Source organism: Schistocerca serialis, chromosome 5 (genome assembly GCF_023864345.2).
Source record: "Schistocerca serialis cubense isolate TAMUIC-IGC-003099 chromosome 5, iqSchSeri2.2, whole genome shotgun sequence".
Lineage (NCBI taxonomy): Eukaryota > Metazoa > Arthropoda > Insecta > Orthoptera > Acrididae > Schistocerca > Schistocerca serialis.
The window spans coordinates 231,771,335-231,790,636 of record NC_064642.1 but is presented as its reverse complement, the minus strand read 5'-3'; the positions used below and the strand labels follow the sequence as shown (position 1 = coordinate 231,790,636).

At 41.4% G+C, this 19,302-nt stretch overlaps 1 protein-coding gene across 6 annotated transcripts in view; it reads left to right on the top strand.

Moving 5' to 3' along the window:
* LOC126481228 (endoribonuclease Dicer-like) overlaps nt 1-19,302 on the top strand; it is a 446,265-nt gene that overhangs the window by 242,350 nt on the left and 184,613 nt on the right. For all 6 annotated transcript variants that reach the window (XM_050104838.1, XM_050104837.1, XM_050104839.1 and 3 more), the window contains exons 11-13: nt 3,638-3,767; nt 9,518-9,739; nt 14,627-14,803. In XM_050104838.1, the coding sequence (XP_049960795.1) occupies nt 3,638-3,767; nt 9,518-9,739; nt 14,627-14,803 (529 nt within the window). The remainder of the gene's footprint in view (nt 1-3,637; nt 3,768-9,517; nt 9,740-14,626; nt 14,804-19,302) is intronic.

The window sequence follows — 19,302 nt, the reverse complement described above, 5'->3', positions numbered from 1 at the left end:
ATGTCAAGCTCTGAAGTGCATGAAGCCTTGTTGTGAGTGCCAGATGGTCACAATGGTAAACAGTGCTGCGAACAAAAGGAGCCATCTCACAACTGGTCACAGGTGGTGGCACAATGGCAGAAGTGTCATTTATAACAGTACAACACAAGCTCAGATGATTCAGTCTCTACTGCCCCCACTGTACAATGCAGTGTTATGCTGGTTACATATTTCTGGCAAAAATCCTGGTTTGGTTTACCTGATCAACACCAGCTCAGAAGACAGCACTCTCCCTACTCCATGCAAAACTGATGTAATGTTTGATAAACTTCCATATTTAACATCTGCAAAAAACTCTATTATCCTCACCCATGGCCACAGAGATCTGACAATCAGTGCTTCCCATTTTGAGTGGATTTTTGTGGTTGCAGACATGACATAGCCCATCTTACGCACTGATTTGCTTTCACATTTCAAGGTTGCTGATTTGCTTCCACATTTCATGCTTACTGTGGACTTCACAAATGCATCTCTAATAAATTGGCTCAGCAGTCACAAATTGAAGGAACTCGGGGTTGTTCTGCTTTTGGCATGCTGGGAAGAGTTGATAATATAGGTACACATTCTCTCAGGACATTAACATTGTGCATACTGTGGAGTTTTTTTCAGTGCCACAGAGGTTGAAGCAACAACGTAACATTAAACCCTGTGATTTGCACTACATATGTATCACCTCTGGCCCACCAGTTTCACACTGTGTCCACATGATTGCACTAGAATGCTTAATAGAGACTAAAACAATCTTGAGGAAATGCTTCATTCGGGTGTTGTAAGTCATTCCGACAGTCTGTAGTCCTTAAGGATGGCTCGTAGTATACCAGCAGGGATTACTGTGAATTGAGTGCTAGAACTGTACTAGATGGGCATCCCATAGCTACTACATTGACATCTGCTTTGGGAGTTGCAGCTGTTTTCACTCTTCTGGACTGCTACAAGTCTTACAATCAAATTCCAATAATGTCTAGTTATATACAAAAACAGCTGTGATAAAGCCTTTTATTCTTTGATTTCTTGAATTCATGGCATTTGGACTCAAAAAAACACTGTTGAAACATGGCATAGCTACATTGACAAAGATTTTCAGGGACTGACTTTTTGTTTCACATATGTAGTCGATATCCTGGTATTCTCGTCAACACCCAGTTACATAACAGGGATGTTCATGAAGTATGACATTGACCTTATAGCCGTGACACTGTGTTAAACGAGGATAAATGTGCCACGTGGAAAAGTGAATTAACCTTCCTTGGCCATAAGGTCTCATCTCGTGGTGTCTGCCTGCTATCAGAGAAGTTATCCATTTTACATTACCTTCCAAAGCCACAAGATTAGCAGCACTTGAGATATTTTATGTGCATAGTGAATTTTTATTGCCACCATCTTCCAGTGACAGCTTCCATTCAAACACGTCTAAAGACCACACTTTTTGGTCACAACACCAAGGGCAAATGAGTACTCAAGTGGACTCCAGAAATGGACAAACCTTTCTGTGGTCTACAGGTGAGTCTCGTGAAAGAAATGCTGCTCTCCCACCGTGTACCATCTACAGTATTGGCCAGTAATGCAGATACCAGCCAAAGTGTAATTGGTGCAATACACCAAAAAGTCAACAATCATTGGTAGCTTTAAAAAAAAAAAAAAAAAAGAGAGAGAGAGAGAAATCCTGACCCAATCATATCGGCCTTTCAGAATGTCAGTGCTAAATGTTCCTCTTGACATTTCAGGCACAATGAATTTATCAGTCAGTTTGTCTCGTAAATTCATAACATTAAAGACACAGAAAATATAGTTGCTGAGCACTTTTCTTGCATTTGTTGTTTGGTTAATGTTTTGAACTAAAAAATCTCACTATGATCCTAGCAACAAATTGACAGCTGCAGATCCTTGCATGGGGTTGAGGCTGAAGCAAGTCGAGGCACTAGGTGGCAACTCTAAAATATGGTGCGATGTCTCACAATGGAAACTGTGACCCTACATTTTGCCACATTTTCAAAAAAGTGGCATTCAACCGTGTCCACAGCCTGTTACATCTAGGGGAAAATGCCACTACTCTATTACAAATCAGCAGTTTTGCGTGGCCGTGAATTTTAAAAAGAAATATCGTGGTGGTGGAGGGCTGGGTTCCTGCATATTGCCAACACCAGCAGTGCAAACTGGGATGTGATGCTCACACAGATGCTGAACATCTCCTTGTGCCTCCAGTGGATATCGGTTACATACACATTGACCTCATGGGACCTCTACTGTCTTCAGAAGGCTACAAGTATCTATTCATGGCAGTACACGGATGCGTGAGAAGTGCAGAAGCTGTACCAGTCACAGATATATCCACCGAGACAGTTGCAAAAATGCTTGTTGCAAATTGATTAGCATGCTTCAGCTGTCCTCACCACTTTACAATAGACTAGGGCTGTGCATTTTCGAAAGCCACCACACTACAAGCTACCATCATGCCAGCAATGGAATGGTTGAAAGGGGGTATAGTATTATAAAGGCTGCTCTCGTTTGACCAAAAGAAGTGTATGGAAACACTTTCTCTGGTCTTTTTAGGGCTATGGATAGCTTATAAATGGGCCATCTGTAAGTCATTGTCTGAAATCCAAAGTGGTTTATGGGGAGTCACTGAGGACTGTGGCAAACTTCTTCACGCCTGCACTAAACTGGGTGGAACTGCCACAGTTGGTACAGCTGATTCCTAAACATGTTGCAAAGCTCCAATGGCTACCTGTTTTGCACCACTGTGAACACAAAATTTTTGTACACAAAGCCTTGGCCGGCTGCTCCCATAGCATGCTGCATGCTGATTTAGTTCGAGCTCGTCTTCAGCCCTCGTACACCAGACCTTTCAAAGTGATCCAGCGTAGACAGCACCTGTTAGACATTTTGCAAAATGTCAAATGCAGCAAGGTACCTGTAGAGAGGGAAACAAGTGTGGGTGATAAGTCGCCACCTTTGGACTGCATGTTGACAACCGAGGTTACGCAATGCCCTGACACATTTATGCAGACCTCAGCTATGGGCTCAGCTGCCAGCTGCTCACCTCTTGTCATACTTTTGACCACACCTATGGCTGCAACAGTACTGCAATCAACCATCCGCACAAGAACCAGATGAGCTATGTTCAAGTACCTCTATACTCAGGGCGCTCTGTGTTTTAGGATGGGGGTGTGTGGGGAAAAATGATCAACCATATATAAGTTCTGTGAAAGTCTTGTTTATTCACTGCCTATTTTATTGTTCAAAAGTTGTTGCATTGGTTTCCTTTCCTCAGTAAAAGTGATTATCATTATACCAACAATTAGTGTTGATATTAATTTGTGGATATTTAAGTTCATCTGGAAGCCTTGTGTAACTTATTTATTACAAAACAATTTATATTATACATACAAATCGTACAATATTGTGATTTCTTGGATAAATACAATACATCGCTAGAATCATTTCGGGCTGTTGTTTAGCTCCAGTGCAATTGTGTGTGTCCCCTGTATTACCCATAAGTTGCCCAAAAGTTCTATTGAAAAACAAAATTTTGCCAAGCTGAGATGTAGCATTATATATGAAGCATTGATTCTAATTTATGGATATTTTTAATTTTCAGATACAGCTGCAAATTGCCTCATGACAGATATACTAATCTTGCCCCATTGTGGTATCTGTTGCTCAGGGGTGGAAAGTGTGTGTGTTTTGTGCAGTTACCAGTGAACTCGGTGTTGAAAGTGAGCATAGAGGTAAAAGGATTTCTGCTTTAGAGAAAAATGTTGTTTTTAGTTACCCAGTTGTATTAGAAAATATTGAGATTTCTTACAATGTACACATGTATGTTCTTTTAATAATAAGTTTATAACACTTAATTGTACAGCTTGACTTCATGAAAAAAGAAACATTTTTATGTAAATGAATATTGAAATCCTGCAATCAGATAAGATGGAAATAAAAACATTCTCATTACTGACGGTAGGCAGGTAAAAGAAACGGTGTGTCAAAAATGACAGTTTTTAGGACTATAATGTTATTCCTTCGAAAAACAGAGTTGTGGGTTAGGGGAAGTGAGACTGTTCAATAACTGAATGGGGAAGTCACCCTGCATCTGAGGACTAGAGGGAATCTAATTTAAACTATAGGCAACAGGGGTAATAGAGGAATCATCAGAGGTATCCTTGCTTACTTTGCCATTATAAAGTGTTTAACCAAATTCCCTCTCCTGACTTTGAGGGCTTGCAGTGGGGACCGAGATGGTTAAGTTTAGCATAGGAACTATTGTCTGGAAATACGCTGTTTTCCCAGCAACAGCCAAAATACTACAACACATGTTGCTCTCTCATGCTTGCTGCTTCTCATCTGGGTTCACTTACAAGTAGGGCTCGATGTGATGACTATTGATGTCAACACAGATCTGGTACCTATATACCATGTTCCGTTGCACACCATCACTAATCCCTGATCCTCCAGCAGCCGCCACAGCCATAACTGCACCAACAGGTCTTTCTTTGATGCCACAAGGGTCTCATAAATCAAGGATTTACCCACTGGTAGTAGTATAATGGTTTCAAGTCAGGAGAACATGCAGGCTAAGCAACCAGGCCACCATGATCTACCCACTGTTGCCCAAATTGTTGGTACAGGTAGTCTCTGACACACGTGAAGGGGAGGTGGTATGCCATCATGCTGGAACCACATTTTGATGCACTTTCAGTGGCATGTTTACCAAGAGCCCATGCACTACGCTATCAAGGAATCGCAAGTACGCAACACCCATGAGGTATGGTGGAAGAAAGTGTGGGCCAGGAACCCTGCCCAGATATTCAGACCGCATCATTCCTGAAGCCCATGGAGGCACGCAGCTTACAGGTTCTCATCAGCCCACACATGACCGTTGTGGGAATTGAGAAAACCTTCACTGATGAACTTTGCTTCATCTGTGAATAGGATTTTCCGTGGAAAGTTGAGATTGTCCACACAATGATGCAAGAACCGCCTGCAGAAGTGAGCTTGTGAAACAAAATCCTGTGCCTGCATTGCCTGTAGCTTCTGGGTGGTGGTGCTGGGTGGTGGTGGTGGTGGTGGGTTGGTTTGTATTGGGTGTAGTTTGGTGATCCACATTCAGCCTACCTGCTATGTTTCTCTTACTCATCATCACCTCCTCCTCCAATGCGTGGAGTACAGCTTCTTCAGACTCGGGTGTGTGGCATCACCATGGATCATCACAGATGGCCCTGCTGGTGATGAATATATTCCCATCTCTGAGACCAACTGACACACCACAGCAAAGAGGAATTGCGAAGGTGTGTGGCAGTGGGAAAACGCTCCACGTACATTTGATGCATTGAGGTTCCCCATACGGTATGCCATGCTGACGTATTCCGCAAACATGTAGTTCACTGTGGTCAACAACAATACACTAAAAATGAAATGTATGTACAGCTTGCATTCTGTACTGCAGTGAATGGTTACTACTGTACAGTGTGAACAAAGACCACAAAGCACAACAGCAAGTACAAACAGCAGGTCACAAACAACTGAATGGTATGCAAACAAACCAGTAGAGGGCATAGGATGGCATGTTATTGGTGAATGCCATACATAACATCCTAGCCTGTGGCACCAAAAATATGGGAGGTTTGAACTTGTGTTGTAATATTTTGCGTATAGTGGAAAAATGCCCTGTTTCCTGTCCTTAATTCCTTGACCATGTTGGTCTCCACTACAAGGCCTCACTGTCTGTAAAGGGAAATTAGATACACCTTGTATGTTTCTGAACACTGACTGAGTATTTGGAGCAAATTGTGCCCTTGAGCAATAGATGGGAAATACTGTGATTTCATAAATAGTTTACTTGACAGAATTTTGCTATAAAACTACTGAGAAATTCTTCTCTGAAATTTATCTGAACATTTAACTCTAGAAACTGAGTTATGGGGGGAAATATGTTAAGTTTATTGACAGAGAACAATCCAAACATTGTCAAATTATCAAGGTTTTATCGGCCTGTAAATGGAATGTTATCTACTACAGCCTTGTTCAGTGATTTTCTGTTAGTTACTTAATTAGTTAGTGACATATTCCGTTAATCTTTTGCAACGTTTTTTATCAACATGATGTGAATCAAGCTAATTATCACATTGTATATACACGATTTTTGCTACGCAATTACGAGTTACTAGATACCACACTGGTATAAATTGAGTAAATAAGGACGTACTAGTCTTTGATATAATTCGTTTAGTGATATATTTAAACCTAGCTTCTCAAATTGCTACCAGTTTTTTAAATTAAAGAATGGAAAATCCAAGATGGAATGTAAAAATATTGTGTAAAGGAAAGTTGCTACTCAACATAAGGCAGAGGTGTGACTCAGAATTTCCGCTATGTGATGAGATTTGCAAATTAAATATTCATTTACGGAACAGGAGGACTTGTCCAGAAGAAATGATTTTTCCTACAATTAAAATTTCCTTTGCTGTTTGTCAAGATGTTTTATGTTATTTGGAAATTAAAGATTTTCAGTAATGGTGGTGGTGGTAGTAGTAGTAGTAGTAGTAGTAGTAGTAGTCTGTGGTAAACATATGTCAGTTATATGGTCGTGCCTTAGAAATAAAGAAGTCAGTCGATTAAGGGGATAAGTAGAAGATTTAGCACAAAATTTGGTTTAATGATAGGTAAAACAAAGGCAAAAATGATGAAGGTGTATGGTGAAAAGAATAATGACTTGCTAAATAATCAAACATAAGGAAGACACATTGGTGGGAGATGTGAAAGAATTGTCCTACCTAGGAAGCAATACTACACAGGACGGCTTAAACAGAAAAGGTTTTTTTCCATGAAAGAAATCTGTTGGCACTGAACAAAGAGCTAGACTTGAGGAGTAAGCTACAGAATTTGTTTCTGTAAAGTACAACTGTGTGGAAGTGAAATAATCGAAATATGGACTGTCAAAACAGTAAAATAATAAACTTAAATAATTGAAATGCACTGCAAGAGGGTAATCTTCAGAAATTAAGTGGGCAGCTAAAATGAGAAAAGATGAGTTGTTAGAAAAAATATTGGAAAGCAATGAGTGAGTAGTCATTATTATGAGAAGACCTTTTCAGCTGGCATCTGAAATGAGGAAAAATGTAGAAGTGGGAAAAAATTAGAAATTCTGACACTCATGAAGTATCTTCTTTTGTGTATGAAGAATACAGATCTATAAATAGTTTTACAGACTAAGGGTGGATATTGGATGGCACCCTGTTAATTGGATGACTAATGGGAGGAAAAAAAAGAATAAGAAACTTCTTTGCTCCATAGTAAATATTAGGTGGTAGCTACATCTACTCTGAAAGGTTTATCAGGTTATTTTTGTCAGGTTATTATTGGCACTGCATAACATATGTGCAGTGCTGTATGTTTCCTGTCTAAGTGAAGGTACGTGTGATCACTGTGATTGTAAAATTCTTATTTTTGTGAAGCAAGCACTTAAAAAGTCTTCTGTATATATGCTCAACTTATATTTTATGCAACTTGTGCGCAGTTACATTTTAATTAATTATGGGCCCTGAGTAAGTTTTTCCAGGTAATTTGTTGAAGTAGGTAAGACTGAAAAATTTGTAGCTGTTATGTGTCTTTGTTAGCTTAGCAAATGACTTGTTAATTGCATGTTTGTTTTTGTGTTAGGGTAATACTTACTTAAGTTTCCTTTAACGAAAACAAGGCAGTTATAGGTATATGGGCTAACTATTCTCATTATATTCTGTCTTTTCAAATTGGCAATGAAATGAAGAATAATGCTGGAAATAATCCTCTTCCCTTCTAGGGTTCCATATCTCAGTCGGTAAAAACTGAATTCTTACAGGATCACTTTGTTATCTGCCTGCCTGCCTGTCTGTCTGTCCATCTGTCAGCCTGTTTGACTTTTTAAGACTTCTTCTCAGCAGTGGAGAGATGTATCAAGATGAAATTTGTCACGTACTAAGTCTTCATCCCTTGTTGGTGTAAAAAAATTGAGCTTTTAAGTCAGTGCAGTCAACAGATATGACCATTTATGTTACACATTTTGATACTCGCAAACTACCTCATCAAAACCTGTAGGGTACTTTCTGCTGACCTAGAAATGTAAAATTTGCCAAGAAGCAAGGTTTTGTGAGTACAAGTAAGAGAAAAATCAGAAAATGGTTAATCTGTAATTATATCACACAGTGTTTTTCAATCAGACTATCTGTCTGTCCATCTGTTAACAACCTTTTTTCTTAGGAACTGCAACAGCAAATGAGAAATCACACAAAAAATTTAAACATATAACAGGCAAAGATTGTCGAGATTCTCGATTCTCCGGATGGAGAGTATCAGGCTACTCTGACAGTATTAGAAACGTACATCCTCAGTGGACAGATTGCTTTCCTGTGAAAAGATAATGTAATGAATAGCAAAAAGGGGAGTAAACATTAACAATGGTTCCATATTTAATACAATTTATTATGCAGCACTTTCATAGAAGAAAGGTAATGTCTGGAGCTTTTCTTGACTTCTCCAAGGGATTTGTCAAAATCACACAGTCTTGCTGAAGAATTAAAGAATTCGAGTATTATACATAAAACAAGGGAAAGGCAACCACACCTATAGCAGGTCGATGCTTGGGGCACAGGAACACATAACAGAAAACAGAATTCACACTAGCTTTCAAGCACTAGCTCTTTTCAAAGGTCGATGCTTGGGGCACAGGAACACATAACAGAAAACAGAATTCACACTAGCTTTCAAGCACTAGCTCTTTTCCCAGTGATCACATACACTCATTCACACACACAACCGCACTGACCCCAAAATGTTCACTACCGTGGCTCTGTGTGTGTGTGCTGTTGCTAGAAAAAAAGCTAGTGCTCTAAAGCTAGTGTGATACATACTGCTCCATCCAAGAATTGTGGTATTTTTAGGCATACTGCAGGCTGTACAGCATTGTATCAGGGCAACTAGAGACACTGCTTAACTATTGAACTTATGTTGATCAGAAGTTAAAAACATAAAATGTTCGTATCTTGTTCAGTTTATTTCTTAACAGTGTAAAAGTAGATGAAAATGAAAAGAAGATATTGTTTGCAGATGATACGGCTGTCCTGAAAGTAACTAAGAATTTTGAGGCACTTGAGAAAAACATTTTCATATCTGTAAGTAGTAAAGCACAATGGCTCATGATTAATCATATGTAAAACAAATCACACAGTTTCCAACAGTAAGCAAACAGGAATACATGGATGAAATGACTAGAAGAGATGTGCTACCACAATCTTTTTGAAGCATGCAATATGGAGTCAGAGTATGAAGAAACTTATACCAATGTAGGAATTAGAATAATATTCTTTCTAGAAAAGTCAGTTTGGGCCATATTGAGAAAGAAAGAAAAAGAATCTTGTAGAAATAGTTTTAAGATATTTTAGCTTCTCTACAAATATAAATATTTAATTCCATTTGTACAGCAGTAACGGATCATATGGTTTTATTTCAGGGTGAACCCCAGAAAAATAAAAGATTAGCAAAACAGTCAGCAGCTATAGAAGCTGTAAAGCGGCTGCATGAATGTGGTGAACTTGATGATGACATGGTCCCAAGACCAAGTGAATACATTGTCTACCATGAGAAACTGTTTCCATATCTTACAAAAGAGCCAATCGGTGGCTCTTCACCACAGCAAGGATCAAGGCAACGTAAACGGTTATACGTTAAAAGGGTATAGTCATGCATTTCTTTTTCAGTTCCATAGACATAAGTCTTGTACAGGGTGCGGCAAGTAAAATTGGCCTGTAAAGTCAACACATGAACATAAAATGAAATTTAATGTATCTGATATGATTACTCATCTTCACAATAGGTGCTGAAAGTGTCCTCCGTCCACTTCAGCACACCTGTGAGATGCTTGTGGAGAATCATATATACTCTTGGCAGTTGTTCTGTTGTGATGCTATTGATGACATCCTGGATCCTGGTCTTGACTTCCTCAATTGCGTGGGGATTTATTTCATATACTTGTCCATTTAACAGTCCTCATAATAAAAGTCACTAATGGACATCGTCTGGTGACCGAGGAGGCCCACAAGCCTTTGCTGATTGTCCTCTGGTGTAAATATCTCATGAACATGGGACAATGATGCAGCTGATGTGTGGCATGTTGCATCATCCTGTTGAAAGTAACATAACTGATGCTCCTCCTCTGTCAAGTTTGAATAAAACTCCTCCAGAATTCCCGAATACACGTTTGAATCTGTCATCTCAGAGAATATGGCCCCCAAAACGACTGTGGGGGAAATGACACACTAAACACCAATCTTTTCATCATGTACGGGTACCTGGTGGATCATTTGTGGATTTTCTTTCAACCAGTACTGGTTATTTTAGAAATGTATGTACTCAGACAGTTGGTGCCTTTGCAAGACACCACTGGCAACATTTTTCAACAGCCATGAACAGAAACCCCCTCTCTTCTACAGGTCAGGCTCCTTCTATTCTTGCACAACTCTCACCCGGTGCACTTTTAACTTCGGTGCCCTTAAAACATGTCTGCAACTTCTCTCACTCCGATGAACCTGTTGACTGAATCTCATGGTTGACTTAAGAGATGTGCAGACAGAAAGTTGTCTATTCCTGAGAGCATTTCAAACCGATCCTGTATACCGCCATTTTTCAATCAGTAACTCTATGGTGCTTTATACCCTTACAGAACATTGTAGAAATTTCTCTTGAAACAAATTCTTTGTTTTTTTCAAAAGATCCTGTGCAAATGAATGCTTCAACAGTGGCTACACACTTGGGTAACTAGTACAACATTGTCACACACTCACAATAACCCCGCTTTACACAATGAGGCCTTACTCTCAACTGGCTTCTACAAGTTTCACTGGCTGCTGCTGCCTTACATGACAGCAAAGTTCCACGCAGTATCGATACATCAGAGGAAATGGCTAGTTCATTCATGACTGTTTGGATGGTGTTTCTAATTTTCCATTACTGTTGACGCGTGCACACTGGAACACACTGGAAAGACTATAGGTTGTGGAGAAACCAGTAATTTTAACAAAGCAAAAAGCTACTGATGAAGGCGAAATGTGCAAGAAATATTGGCTTGGAAATGTAATTTGTCCTTCATTGCTACTGAAAAATTTAAATTAGCTTCAAGTATTGATGATGATAAAAATATTATTCTGTTAGTTGCCAATCTCTTGATAGGCCATGGGTGCTAAAAAGCTTGGACTTCATATTGTGTTTCTCAGTACATGGTGGAAGTCAAGAATTTTGCACAGTATGCAGTTAAGTTAATAAATATGCTTTTCAGATCTATTTGCCATCTATTCTTGAAGTGCAATGCTATTAGCTACACATGATAAACAGTTCTTTCTACAGGAACATGACAATAACTATCAAAAGAAATGTCAACTTGGCAGTTCAGAATATGAATGCATTATCTATCATAATCTTTGTTGCTTCTCTCTGAAACGATCTCAGAAGTGTTCAAATGTGGCTTTGCTCCAGGGACAATGCATTACTCCAGCCTGGGCCAATGATACATGGAGTGTGCACAGACACCCATACAGGTACTTCCCATTGCAAAGTTGCTGCAGTTGCCATTCCCACTTCAAGACGCATGTCGTCCTCTGATATAACTTGCCACATGAAAATACATAGCAAAATCTCACAATATTTGTGCCCTAATGTATAATAATTCATTATATCATTTTATTATTGGTGAGTATTATTCTCCGTGAAGGTAGGCATAAGGTGATGTAGCACTCATCTGGAGTGATAACCAACACCACACATTTCGCTTAGATGAACACTTAACACTTAGATGAATGATCTCCTGACAAGTTCATTTATTATGCTGTAGTTACTTGTTAATTTCTGATTTAAGTAATGTCCTTCACTACTGCTGTTAATACCATGTATAAAATCAGTAACTATTGCTGCCATATGAAAGTTAACGTTTTCATCTTAAGAATGTAGTTTTATGATTGTTGCATTGCTCAATCAGCTTTCTTGTTATTTTTCATAATACAACGTACATCAGTCCTCTCATCTCCCAATCTTTTTTTAACAAAAGTTAACCCTAACTTGGAACTCTTAAAAAAGGACAGCTTTTAGGATAATACAACCAGTTCTGACTGTTATAAACTTCTATGGGTGATGCAGGAGGAATGGTAAATATTCAAGGATATGACAGAAAAGCTCATTTGAAGCCAAAAGCTTCATATGGACATATACACTAATCCAAATGGTTTCCAAGACAGAACATACTGAACCACCCAACCCCTTTGAAGGTTTATTGTAGCCCAACCTACCTCATTGCTTTCAGCTTCTTTGCGTGGGATGTCTTTTTGCCATTAAACCCTTTATTTGGCAATTTTGTTCTCAACCAACATTCAAATTGCAAACTGTTTTCTGCAACATGTTGCAAGTTTAATCCTTGGAATGGCAATGGTGCTTGCAAGCTATGTTTATCTCTAATATATAATGATATTCTGTTGTCTCTGGTGAAAATTTTCTGAATAGTGGGCATGTTTAGGAGATACCATGCAAGATTATGTGAGTGTCAGTTATTGGTGTAGCAGTTTCTTTCAGTTTTATGATGCTGTTTTTACTTGTGCAATGAAAACCGCTTGGAAAAGGAAAGAGAAAGTCTTGAAGGTGAGTTGTTATACAAATGTGTTGGCGAATTCTTACTGGGGTGTTACAAATGGACGTGTCTTTTCTGGAAAGAGGAAGAGTGAATTTTGCTGTTGGGTGGACAAGAAGCCCAGAAGAAGAAGAAGAAGAAGAAGAAGCAGCAGCATTAGTTTCGGTCACTTGCCAGAGTATGTGCCAAAAGGAAAGATGTAGGCATTGCCATCAGAGGTATGAACTGTAAAATGTTAAAATTGTGAAATTGTTGTGTCCTTTGTAGCAAAATTGAATGTTTTAAGACCTTTCATGTGAACTGGAATAAAATGCAACCATTCTTTGTGCCACAGGAACAACATTGTAGTATTTATATTGCAGCACCCACGTGCCTTTTGTAGCAATGATACTTACAGGCATAATACTGTATTTTGAAGGAAAACAAAGAAGAAGAAGAAGAAGAAGAAGAAGAAGAAAATGTACAATTGTTGTCATGACCAAACATATTTTGTTCAGCAAATTAAAATTTTTGTTCGCCATATTTCTGTGTGTTCTAAATAAAGGATTAAACTAGGTCGTTGAACACACAGTTGTCTATGGTGTGTTGAGTAAAGTAATGAGAGGGATTCAGATTACATCAGAGAGAAGCATCAGTGCTCTGAGTTTGTACACATGCTGGCTAAAATGCCGCACATCTACACCAATGAAATAAATGCTGATATGATGTATGTTTATGGCTTTTGTGATCATAGGGCTTCTGCTGCCCTAGAAGAATACTGTCTGTGCTTTCTGATATGTTGTATGCCTGATTGTAGCATGTTTACCAGAGTTTTCAGTGCCTTGGTTTTCCTAATGTAGAAGTTGCTTACCCCCTTCACTGTTATAGACGTACGCTCTGCATTCTGAGCTGCGCGTGGCTCTGTTGTGTCTGCACCGCTTGCTAAATGCTGATAACCTTTGATGAGGAATGAAGTGCCTGCCACTACGAAATGATTATCATCCAATTTTAAGAAAACCATTTTACTGAAAAAATTTGATTTTTGCGTGCCTTATATTTCATATCATCACTCGATGAGGGACTGAATTTCTTTTTGTTACTCTTCATAGTTACTGTGCTGTGTCATGTGAATTAAGACGTAGCACAAAGTTTTAAGGAATTTGGGGAAGTAAAAATGCATTGTGTAAACTTTGCAAATGGTTGTTTTTAATTCATACATTGCAGTATATGAAGTGTAGATAAGATATTGAAGATTTATTTAAAATTGAGAGCAGAACGTGTATCACGTTTTCTTCTTCAGTTATTGATTTTTATATTCACCGGACAGTCGCATGCAGCATACCCATTTCTGCCCGTGTGAATCGTAATTACTTGGTTATAACAATTACCTCATTCCACAAAAGGTTTTTTTGCAAATGATTTCATGCAAAGAGGAACATGTTGTGTGATAAATTCATGAAACTTTTTTATTCACCAACATGTAGAAGTAACTTGTCCACACCAGTGGGTGGTCGATGGCTCAGGATGCATATAGACATCAGTAGCACTGTAGGAAAACTGAAGCAGCATGCGTATACATGTCCGCAGCAGCGGTGAAAGTGTTAAAGTTCAGAATAAATGATGGTTTACTGTAGAAGATAAGACAGAAATTAAATAGAGCACTTACAGTTTATTTGAATCTTCATCAATGAAATTCATGTTGTACTGCGTTTCTAAAGGAAATGTAAGAATGAAAGGAAATGAAATATTTTTCTACTCAACTGCTTTGAGTTAAGAACCTAGGAACTGTTGATTCTTCCCTGTAGTTTGCTGTAACAATATAGTAATGTATGCACACTTTCTGTTTTTTTCCATGGTGAAATGTTTTAATTTATTTTTTGTTTCTTTTTTCCTAGAGTTTCTAACACCTCAGTAATGTAGACTGTAGCTTTACATAATTTTAATTTCTGAAGTTTTCTGCTCTTATTGCAGTGTCCTTTAATGTACAGTGACTGTAGACCCCAGGAATTACAGATTACATATTTACACATCATTGAAATAGAAGCAAATTATCCAAAACCACCTGAAGACAGTGATGACATGATTTTGTATGATATGTTCAATAAAGAGGAACACTTCGGGATATTATCATCCAAAGAAATTCCACAGGTTTGATTTTACTTTTAGTGCTTTTCTTATTCTTTTTGATGCTAGAATTTAGTGTAGATTAAGTTACTCAATATTTTTTCAGTTACTGGTCATGTGTAAAATAAAACCTTGAGGCTATTACTTGATGGGGGATACAACATATGATAAATTGGATACACATTAAATTTGAAGTTGGAAGTATTATAACCTTTAATCACCAATAATTGCGTGGATATTCAAACACACTCATTTAGAAACAATAGCTCGTTACATGATAACAACTCAGTATCTCTTATTCGACTGCAGTGCTGTGACATGCGGCCGGCGCCGTTCGTAGCTAGGTGGCGCTCCCGTGCTCAGCCGAGTTGCGGAGAGCCTCTATCGCCGTTTGCGCCTCTATCGCCGTTTGCGCGTACTATCGTGGCGGCACTGTTAAATGTCGTGGCACTGTCACAACACTTTTCCCCCCTTGAAAAAAAAAAAAAAAAAAAAAACTCTCACTTCCTTGGAAACATGGACAGTGCGGAGACATCCATGGCCTCTTGTGAGGCCCCGACAAGATCCTGCGGAGAGACATGAGAGTATGGTCGAAAATGTCCAGGACGGAAGCTCGTGCGTGGCACGTGCCTCCTGGACGAGATGATGGCTGAAAACTCTGGAGCAGCATCCATAGGTGTCGTGGACCTGGCGGTGTGCTCCAGCGAGATGGGTCCCGGAGAAGGCGGCGCCGCGACTGGGGCCGGCTCCGGCGTACTCGGAAGTGATAGCGACGTCGGGGGCATCAACACATACGGTAGATCGGTAGCAGCGACAGGACTGGCTTCTCGGGCTGGTGGAGGCGAAGGAAGGGGCGGTGGCACCGGCGTGGCCACCACTCGTGGGCGCATCTGATCATAATGGCGAACAACCATGCCGTCGTCCGTACGTATTTCACAAAGCCGGCGGCCGCAAAGAGCCTTGACCACCCCTGGAATCCATTTAGGGCGAGATCCATACCCTTGTGCCCACACGTCGGCGCCCACCGAGTATTTTCCCGCACTAGGGGACACAGCACAAGGCCTGACAGGGTGAAGCAGGTGCAGTAGAGTGCGCGGTTGGTGGCCATGCAAGAGTTCAGCAGGGCTGTGATCACCCACAGGCGTGAAACGATAAGAACTCAGAAATTGCAGCAGAGCGTCATCTGTGGAAAAATCACTAAGGAATTTTTTCATCTGGCTTTTGAAAGTGCGGACAAGGCGCTCGACCTCCCCATTCGATTGCGGATGGAAGGGCGGTGCCGTAACATGATGAATCCCTTGTCCAGTACAAAAATCACGGAAGGCCTGCGAAGAAAACTGAGGGCCATTGTCCGTGACGATTGTGGATGGAAGACCTTCTAGCGCAAAGATTTTGGACAAAGCCAGCGTCGTCGCCACAGTGATGTTCGACGGACATTGAACAACAAACGGAAACTTCGAGAAGGCGTCAATCAACAGTAGCCAATAAGTACCGAGGAAGGGGCCGGCAAAGTCATTGTACACCCGTTCCCATGGCTGTGCTGGATCAGGCCACGGAGAGGGCATTGTACGAGGTGCAGCCAGTTGTTGAGCACACTGACCACACGCAGCAACCATGTGGGCGATGTCCGAATCAATACCTGGCCAATAAACGTGCCTGCGGGCCAGGGACTTAGCCCGAGAAATATCCCAATGGCCTTCATGCAACAGTTTGAGAACATCTTTGCGAAGAGAGGCTGGCACCACGACCCGTGGAGAGGCGCCATCCGTGACCAGAAGAACAACACCATCATGAACATACAGAGGAAGGCACAAGGCATGGTAGTTGCAAAGGGGATCCGATGCCCGGCCCTTGATCCTGTCCGGCCAACCCCGTTGAACAAAACCGATCACCTGACGCAGGACCGGATCCCGCGCAGTAGCCGACGCGACCTGCAAACCTGTAAGTGGAAAACCCTCGACCGCACGACGTTCTTCCTCATCAATGTGGAAACAGAGTAGTTCATCACGATCGAAAACCGGGTCGGGGCCCATCGGCAATCGCGACAATGCGTCAGCGTTGGCATGCTGGGCTGTGGGGCGATAGTGAATCTCATAGTGAAAACGAGACAAGTATAAGGCCCAACGTTGCAGGCGGTGAGCTGCCTTATCCGGAAGCGACGCCGAGGGGCTGATCAGAGAGACCAGCGGCTTCTGGTCGGTGTTGAGGTGAAACTTAGAACCATACAAAAAAACGCTGAACTTTTTTAGAGATAAATGATAGCGAGCGCCTCCTTTTCGATTTGAGAGTAACGCCGTTGCGCATCGTTGAGGGTCTTGGAAGCATAGACGATGGGTCGTTCCGACCCATCCTCATACCGATGGGCGAGAACAGCCCGTAGGCCATACTGTGACGCGGCAGTCACCAGAACCAAGTGCTGACCCGGACGGAATGTGGCAAGGCAAGGCGCCAACTGCAAATGAGCCTTCAGGCGCACAAAAGCCTGCTCACACTCGTCGGACCAACAGAAAGGGACGTTCTTGCATAACAGCTGATGCAGAGGATGAGCTACCACCGCCGTGGATGGAATGAATTTGTGATAATAAGCAATCTTGCTGAGAAACGCCTGAAGTTCTTTGACCGTAGACGGCCGGGGTAGAGCGTTAATGGCCGCAATGTGCTGACTTAGAGGACGTATACCCTCACGCGACAAGTGGAAACCAAGATACACAATGGAGGGTTGGAAGAACTGTGACTTGTCCAGATTGAACCTCAACCCAGCCGAATGCAAAACCCAAAACAGGGAACGCAAATTGCGAAGGTGCTCCTCAGTGGAGGCCCCCGTGACAACAATGTCATCCAGATAGTTTATGCAGCTGGGAACGGAAGCTGTGAGCTGTTCCAAAAACTGCTGAAAAATGGCCGGCACGCTAGCGACGCCAAATGGTAACTGCTGGTACTGATACAACCCACAAGGAGTGTTGATGACGAGAAATTCCTTGGAAGAAGCATCCAACGGCAACTGATGGTACGCCTCCGATAAGTCAAGTTTGGTAAAGAACTGGCCCCCAGCGGGCTTGGTAAATAACTCCTCAGGACGGGGAAGAGGATAAGTGTCGATGAGGCTCTGAGCGTTGACAGTGGCTTTAAAATCACCACACAGTCGCAGACTCCCGTTTGGTTTAGAAACCACCATGATTGGCGATGCCCATTCGCTGGAGGTAACAGGAAGGATAATCCCTGAAGCTGTTAACCTGTCTATCTCAGCCTTGACAGGTGCACGCAACACCACCGGAATAGGGCGTGCTTGGAAAAACTTAGGGCAAGCTGTAGGTTTAAGAGTAATGTGGGCTTCAAAATCCTTGGCACGACCCAGACCAGCAGAGAACACGGACGAAAATTCAGAACACAATCCATCCAGCTGTTGATACGGAATATCCTCAGATATGAGGTGCATATCATCATCAATGGAGAACCCGAACAACTGGAAAGCATCATAACCGAACAGGTTTTCAGTGCCCGCATGATCCACCACATAAAACGTGAGGGACCTAACAACAGACTTGTAGGCAGTGGAAGCATCAAACTGGCCAATGATAGGAATTTACTGTTTATTATTAGTTCTCAGATTTCGCGTAACTGGAGACAAGGGAGGGGAGCCCAACTCCAAATACGTGCGAGAATTAATGAGAGTTACTGCAGAGCCAGTGTCCACTTGCATGCGAATGTCTTTATCCAGAACACGAACAGTAACAAACAACTTATTTGTTTGAGAAAGCACACAGTTAACATCCATGTCCGATGCCTCGTCCTTGTCAACAGGAACTTTAGGGGACTGACACACAGAAGCAATGTGGCCTTTTTTCCTACATGAATTACACGTGGCCCAACGTTTTGGACATGCGGCCCTGTCATGCTGTACGAGACAATGTGGACAAGAAGGAAGTGCGGAACGAACCTGCGTCTGTGGTTGCTGTTTTCGCTACGAGCGTTGCGGCCCAATGCGACGTTGTTTACGCGAGTGAACCACCGCCACATCTTCGTTCTCCTGTGAAACAGGCAAATTGTCCGTGTCGAAAGTTGACTGTACAGCGCCTACATCACACCATGTGTCTATTTGCGCGCCAGCAGCATGAGACACTTCAAAGGATTGAGCGATGCTTAGAACTTCCGACAACGACGGGTTTGGCAGTTTTAGGGCACATTACCGAACTTCTTTATCAGGAGCAAGCCATAGAATAGCATCCCTAACCATTGAATCAGCATAAGACTCATGATGAGTGTCCGTGACAAACTGACATTTCCTACTCAGACCATGTAGTTCCGCCACCCAAGCCCGGTAAAATTGATGGGGCTGTTTACGACGCCGGTAGAATGCCACGCGGGCGGCAACGACATGGGTGTTTTTTCAGTAATAGTTAGACAATAAGTCACACATTTCTTGGAAGGACAGAGAGGCAGGTTCCCGCAGAGGGGCTAATTGAGATAGCAGCTGATAGATCCATGGGGAAATCCAAGGTAGAAATAACGACTTACACATAGGA